Raw genomic sequence first — 7,520 nt, forward strand, 5'->3', positions numbered from 1 at the left:
AAGAGTAGGTAACAGCTACAGCTCTACCAGGAAGAGGGTCTGGCATTCACCTTGAACTCCTGAAGCCATCTGCCTGATCCAAACGACGGCAAGAACCCAGCACCTGTCTCAAGCCCTTTGACAGTTCTTTGTAAAGTGCAAGGAAGCAGAAGCATATGGGGAAAAAAGCTGTAAAACAAAACTCAGCCTTGATTTCCATCAAGTCAAACAACACGAGATGCATGCAAAATTAAATTAAGATCACCTGCAGAGATGGGGCAAACATTTATTAGACACACTCACCTCCACAGCCTCACTCTGCCATCCCATAAAAGGCAGGACAACGAGCAATTATGACTACCTGTGACTGCACATCTGCCTCATCTGCTAGTGATTCCCACAAGAGGCAACACGTGCCTGCAAAAGAGATCAAAGCTGGACCCTAAATCGTTTCAAACTGACCAGATTGCACAGGGCAGAACCTGCTATTGCATCTCCCACATGCGGAGGAGTTACACCGACACCTGCAAAACCCGTGCTGAAAACTGTCAGGCACATTTCAGATCCAGGTAACTCTGTGTATGAAGAAATGTCTGTGACATAACCCTGAAATGCACAAGTTTCCCTCAAACTCGCTAGCTTCTGTGTGGAGAGTTCAGATACTAAAACCCAAAGCACTTGCCTGCCAGTCTGCACCCTCCGAGCCCGCCCCATTTCATTCTTCCTCCGCGCTCGCCTCCACCACGTTCCCCCCCTCCGGCACGAGCCCTCACACTCACCCCCCGCGGCCCCTCTGCCCCCGCCATTACCCACCTCCCAGCTCTCTCCGCCGGCACAGACACCCCCATCTGTGACACCCCCTGCACACACCCCCCGCATTGTGGTTCCTCTCACAGACACCCCCCCTCCCCTCGCCGTTATTACCCCTCATAAACACACTCCCGCTGCCCTCGCCGTTATTACCCCCCTCACCCCCCCCGCCCAGGCGCTCCGGCCCGCAGCCCTCACCGAGGGAGCCCCACGGCCATAGGTTCCCCCCCGCCGGCCGCTCCCGCCCTCTCTCCGTTTCCCTCCGGACGCCTTTCACTGCCGCCACGCAGGGCGGGGCTAGGCCTAGCGCCGGCCAATGGGGTGGCAGCGCGGGGCGGCCCCGCCCCCCGCCGCCACAGACTCTGCTGCCGCCGCCGCTGCCGCCGCCGCCATCGCCATCATGTCCATCTTCACCCCCACCAACCAGATCCGCCTCACCAACGTGGCCGTGGTGCGGGCGCGGCGCGGCGGGAAGCGCTTCGAGATCGCCTGTTACCGCAACAAGGTCATGGGATGGCGCAGCGGGGCGTGAGTGACGGGCCGGCACCGCCGGGGGCTGCCCGAGGGCGGCCGGGGGGGGGAGGCCGGGAGGGACCCGGCTGTGGCGGCGGGAGGTCGGGGGGGACCCGGCTGTGGCGGCGGGAGGTCAGGGGGGGACCCGGCTGTGGCGGGGGGTGCCCCGGCTGCGGAGGACGTCGGGGAGCAGGAGCCCCGCGTCGGGCCCGGCCGTGGAGCCGGGGAGCTGGCGCGGCACCCGGCTGTGCAGCCCGGGGGGTCGGTGCGGCCCCTGTGGAACCGGGAGCGGGGAGCGGCCCGCGGCGCTGGGCGGTTCCCCTGCCCTGCCCTGGGCAGCGACATCCCGGGAGCAGAAGGCTCCGGGCTCCCCTGACGCAGCCCTTGGCGGCAGCAGCGCTCGTTTCTCCTCGCCCCGAGCTCGCGGCTCTTCGGTGCGTCGCTGCCTTCCCAAGTTTCTGAGCCTGTCCCGATCTCTAGCGAGAAAGATCTCGACGAGGTCCTGCAGACGCACACGGTGTTTGTCAACGTTTCCAAAGGCCAGGTGGCAAAGAAGGAGGATCTGGTCCAAGCGTTTGGGACGGATGACCAAACAGAAATCTGTAAGATGGTGGGTCTCACACAGTTTGCTTTCTAAAAGCCGGGAGGAAGCTTTCCGTGTGTTTTCTGTAAGGGGCGCGCAGACTCGGTCGGTGGGTTTGTTACTGGGAAGTTGCTGTAGAAGGCGAGTGCTGCTGTGGGCGACAGGGTTGTTTCTTTGTTAAGAAATGGGCAGCCAGGAGGGTACGTCTGTGGTACAGGCTCAAACTGTACAGATGCGCCTGGCTGAGGAGAGCTGGCAGTGTTCTGTGTAACGTCCAGCTTCACGCACTGGCGGCTGTGGAGACGGAAAAAAGTTCAACAGCGCTGAAGAGTTTCTCACCTGAGATATATTATCAAGGAGGCAGCGAAAGGAAGGGGCCAGTTGCTCACTTGAGGCAGTTCAGTTCAGTGTTCAGAACAGATGGGACTTAGTCCTTCCCGGTGGGATGTGCGCTGTGGGCCTGTGGGTGATGAGCATCCAAGTAAATCTGCGCTTGTCTTTTTGTAGTTCAGTGCTTCTGTGGTGGGTTTCTTGTCTGAAATCTTTCCAGCGTTGTCTGTGGTGATGATGTACGTTATTAATACCGTTATTCTTTTTCTGCCCTTCACGTCTAACCAAACCCTTCAAGCAACTGTTAAATTTGACGAGGGTACTGGAGTTTTTGCTCTTTAGTCAAATGTGTGATGTTTATCAACTGGTTTCTTCCTTCTGACTGTACAGATTTTATCGAAAGGGGAGCTGCAGGTATCGGACAAAGAACGACACACACAGCTGGAGCAGATGTTCAGAGACATCGCGACTATTGTGGCTGACAAATGTGTGAATCCTGAAACAAAGAGGCCGTACACAGTAATCCTTATAGAAAGAGCCATGAAGGATATTCACTATTCTGTCAAACCACACAAGAGCACGAAGCAGCAGGTCAGTTTTGTTGCAAAATGAGCTTCTGCTCAGAGGTGTTGTCTCTAAGGGTAGTTTCTCTCTTGGCAGTCGCAGAGGGAACAACAAAGCCTTGTGGTCTAAAGCCCACAGAGTGATTACTCAGGCGGTTGGCAGTTAAAGGCTGGGTACAAACAGCTTCTGAAACTCACGAGCTTTGTTTTCCAACAGTTCAGGGAAGGGAGAAAGAAAGAAATGAATTAAAGCAGCAACGCTGGTCCGCGTGGAACAGAAATACAAGTTTTATCATTTATTTCAATTGAGGTAGTAGATCAGGCTTTGCACCTGAGCCGCGTGGGTTTGTGTTGTTTTGCGGCGTAACTGCTATTTAACATTATTTCAGACAGGTTGTTGAAGTATTGGGAATGATCACAAGCAGCAAGAACTCTGCCTTTTTTTGGTTAATCTGTCAAAACAGCGTAATGGCAAACTCCCTGCATCAGAGAGGTGGTGATCAGGACTGAGAGATGTGTCTGAAGCTACTGCAGAGGCTTTGAGATGTTGATCTGTGTGGTGTTTTTCAAGCAGGTGTGTGAATGCTCTTTGTTCTTGATGTCTTTGCAGGCCCTGGAAGTGATCAGGCAGTTAAAGGAGACCATGCAAATTGAACGTGCTCACATGAGGCTGCGATTTATTCTTCCAGCAAAGGAGGGCAAGAAACTGAAAGAGAAGCTCAAGCCACTGATTAAAGTTATTGAGAGCGAAGACTTCCATGAGCAGTTGGAAATTGTAAGCAATGCAGCAGTCCGTGGGTTTCATGCTTGGTTTGGCTACTGCTGTACAGATTACTAGAAGATGAATTCATATGTGGAAGATGTTTGGATAAACTGCAGGTTTACCAGGGATTCTAAATCAGAGGTGTAGTTTGCAGTTGCTGATTTCACGCAGTGCTAGTGATGGAAGCTTGGAAGTAGCTTCCTCCGTTATACAGAGACGCTGCTTCAAGCTGAGGAGAAGCACAGTGTCATTTCTCCTAGCAGTGATGATCCTACAACAGTGACAAGTTTCTCTGCTTATACAGAATGTTACTGTTACTTATTTGGTGGGTCGGGCCTGTATTTTGACAGTGGTTAATGAGTTTTTTAAAACATAGTCTATGGGCGAGCAATCTTTGGTGTTAGTAGAAATCTTCCTGAGAACAGATTAGAATCTAGCAATGCCACTGTCAAAAGACACGTCCAGCACGGCTAAACGAAACTGCAGAACTTCTGTGGAAAGATTACTTATTTTGAAGTAGCTTATCAACTCTGCCAAGTCCTTCTCAGTAACCAAACAATGTGTTTTTTTTAATGAAAATGAATGTTAGCCCTTGAGCAGGGGCTGATGAAAATCAAGGATTACTGCTTGACTTCTGAAATGTGGAACGTTTCAGGTGTGCCTTATTGACCCCGGCTGCTTCAGAGAGATTGATGAGCTGATCCGGAGTGGGACCAAAGGGAAAGGAACACTGGAAGTGCTCAGTCTGAAAGACGTGGAGGAAGGAGATGAAAAGCTTGAGTAATGAAAACCTTCCCGCAGCGGTTCTACTTCAACACCGTGCTACGAACTGACTGGCATCAGCCACTCTTCTGTTAGGCCTTTGTGTTTTTTCCAATCTCTTGCTGCCAGATATGTTCTGACACTAATCCTTTGGGACTTTTCCATGCAGTGTGGGTTTTTGTATCATTTTACACTTGCTTGGTTTACAAATGCATTTGCCTGCAGGAACATTCTGTGTCAGAGTTGCCCGGATGAGGATTGAGTTAGGGCGTGATACGGAGGTCACTCTGGCGTCGGTTTGCTTTAAGGCTTGTTCTTGGAGAGGGTCTGACTGATCCAGTGCCAATTGTTTTTACTGTAAGTTGTCAGCGTTGAGTGGAAGGTTGCAGAGGGCACGGAGAGGTGGGTTTTGTACGTCAGGGGAAGAACCTTAAGCAAAGAGAGCTGCATTTTCCCTTCTAAACAGGTGCCAAGTGTGGATCCTGTCTAAAAACCAGTCTCTTGGCAGCATGAAAACTGACTTAGACTTCCGTAATTGGCTGCTTGATAATTAGAGTGCTTTAAAGGACCACTCTAAAAGGTTTCCTTCACTGGATATAACAGCACTTGCTGACAGGAAAAGTGTTCTGCAAATAACTTATTTGTAACATATATTTAGCTACATTAATAAAAAGGAGTTGTCATCTATCTATATATGATAGGTATGAGAGAAATAAAATAATTATTTGTGTTAATAGTGTAGGAGGTGTCTCTGGCCGTGGCGATGCTTTTTGCAGGCTGAAGGGGCAGCCTGTGCTTGTGAGCTGTTCTCGTTCACGTGCTAAAATGAATGTGGAACGGGCAGTGGTGGCCTCTGGCCATGGAGCTGGACAGGCTTTTGTTGGGCTTGGGAGGAATGACAAAGACCTGCTCTCTGAAACCTGCTGGAAATGGGTACAACGGGTGGTTGTGGTTGGGGGCACCCAAAGCTCTCGTGGAGCACCCGCTACTTCTTGCCAATTTTTCTTGTTGGTTTTGATCAGGAGCAGCCCCCGCTTCTTGATGTCTTCCCAGGTGAGGACAAGGCCGTGGTCTTCGTCATCAAAACCAGAGGGGTCTGGAGGAGAGAGCAGAGAGGAGCGGTCTGGGGAGGGTCTGCGGGGCCACCTCCACTGTGCCCATGTCCCCGGGGAGATGTGGCCAGTTTTGGAGGGCTGGTGGCATCCCAGAGAGCCCCGTGCCAGGCCCTCGGGCACAGGCACTGCTCTTCCAGCCCAGCATCCCAGGGTGACCTGCAGAACCTGGGGATGGCACCACTGGGGTCCACCCCCAACACTGCTGGGACTTCCCCTGAAGGTCTGGAGTTGCAGGGCGGTGGGTTCACCTCCGCTTGGGTAAAAGAGGGCAGTGAGCTGCCAAAAGCTCCTTGTCTGCTCCAAGAGCATCCCCTTTCCATAAGTGCTGAGCCTCTTCTGCTCCAGCATAAGTGATTTCTGTGTCAATAATGACACTTGTGACCTGCACTGTTCTTGAAGAGTACTGAAAGGAGCAATCTGTGGCTGTGGTTTCCAGTCTGATTTGGACAATGGACTCCTAAAACCACCGCCTTTTGGTGAAAGCCACAGCAGATGGGCCTGTGGCTTATAACATCTCAAAGGTAGATGTTTCCCCAGGGATTCTCTGGAAGAAGCAACTTAAGTACAAGCAAGCAAGGCAGGAGCAGGGCTGGCTTTGTCCTGTGCCTAGCTTTGGTAAATATGAGCTTTTTTTGTAACCTGAACTTGTAATGTTTCCAATTAGCCATTTAGCAGCAGTGCCAGTGCACCACGCTGCAGAGGCTGCTGGGGTTGGATTTGCTAAATCGGTCACTAATTCAAGTTCAATTAATGACTGAACAGGCCTGGCTGGGCTGCAGGGCAGTGCCAGGTGGGGTGTTGGGGGCTTTTCCTGGGCCCAGGCTGCAATTCCTGCTGCGGCGCTTCCCAGGAGTCAGGGCTGGCCTCGAGCTGTAACCGCAGGGCCTGGCCTCCTGCAGGTACCTCCTGCTGGAACTGGGTTCTGGGTGACTGGAAAGGACGACTGTGATTGTTCTTTATCAATTAAACACCATGACAGGGCTTTAAAGCCCAGCGGGGCTGATAATTTGTGCCCAAGTCAGCTTGCTGTCTTTAAAGGTATGTTTTGGGGGTGTAGCAAACCCCCTGTTCCCTGGGTGTCCTCAGGCACCTGGAGACTCCCGAGGCCCTGTGGCACTCAAGCATGGGCTGGCTGGATGGTCCCAGAGAGTGGTGGTCAATGGAGCTAAATCCAGCTGGCGGCTGGTCACACGTGGTGTTCCTCGGGGCTCGGTGTTGGGACAATTTCTGTTGAACATCTTTATGGATGATCTTGATAAGGACACAGAGTGTATCATCAGTGAGTTCGCAGATGACACTAAGGTAAGCAGGAGTGTCGATCTGCACGAGGATAGGGAGGCTCTACAGAGAGACTTGGATAGATTGGATCGGTGGCCAACGTCAGCGGGATGAGCTTCAACAAGGCCAAGTGCCAGGTCCTGCACTTGGGCCACAACAACCCCCTGTGTGGCTACAGGCTTGGGGAGGTGTGGCTGGAGAGCTGTCTGGAAGAGAAGGGTCCGGGGGTTCTCATTGACAAGCAGCTGAACGTGAGCCGGCAGTGTGCCCAGGTGGCCAAGAAAGCCAACGGCATCCTGGCTTGGATTAGAAATAGTGTGACCAGCAGAAGCAGGGAGGTGATAGTCCCCCTGTGCTCTGCACTGGTGAGGCCACACCTGGAGGGTTGTGTCCAGTTTTGGGCACCTCAATACGAGAGAGATCTCGAGGGGCTGGAGCGAGGGCAGAGGAGGGCAACGAGCTGGGGAAGGGCCTGGAGAATAAATCCTGTGAGGAGAGATTGAAGGAGCTGGGACTGTTCAGTGTGAGGAGGAGAAGGTGAGGGGAGACCTCATCACTCTCTGCAGCTCCCTGAAAGGACATTGTAGAGAGGTTGGTGCTGGTCTCTTCTCACAGGGAATTAGTGACAGAACAAGAGGGAACGGCTTTAAACTGCAACAGGGGAGCTTTAGGTTGGACATGAGGAAAAAATGTTTCACAGCAAGAGTGGTCAGAGAGTGGAATAGGCTGCCCAGGGAGGGGGTGGAGTCCCCATCCCTGGGTGTGTTTAAGGGCCGTTTGGATGAGCTGTGGGGGGATGTGGGGTAGGGGAGAACTTTGTAGAG

General features: G+C 52.7%; 1 protein-coding gene across 1 annotated transcript; it reads left to right on the forward strand.

Annotated features, from left to right (window-relative positions):
- Positions 1-1,155: 1,155 nt before the first annotated feature.
- LOC141952506 (ribosome maturation protein SBDS) lies at positions 1,156-4,909 on the forward strand. Its single transcript, XM_074890014.1, has 5 exons — positions 1,156-1,317; positions 1,783-1,912; positions 2,606-2,806; positions 3,389-3,553; positions 4,197-4,909. The coding sequence occupies exons 1-5, from the start codon at positions 1,190-1,192 to the stop codon at positions 4,323-4,325; spliced, it is 753 nt and encodes a 250-aa protein (XP_074746115.1). The 5' UTR covers positions 1,156-1,189; the 3' UTR covers positions 4,326-4,909.
- The last annotated feature ends 2,611 nt before the right edge of the window (positions 4,910-7,520 follow it).

The sequence above is a fragment of the Strix uralensis genome, chromosome 20, assembly GCF_047716275.1.
Source record: "Strix uralensis isolate ZFMK-TIS-50842 chromosome 20, bStrUra1, whole genome shotgun sequence".
NCBI classification, from domain to species: Eukaryota; Metazoa; Chordata; class Aves; order Strigiformes; family Strigidae; genus Strix; species Strix uralensis.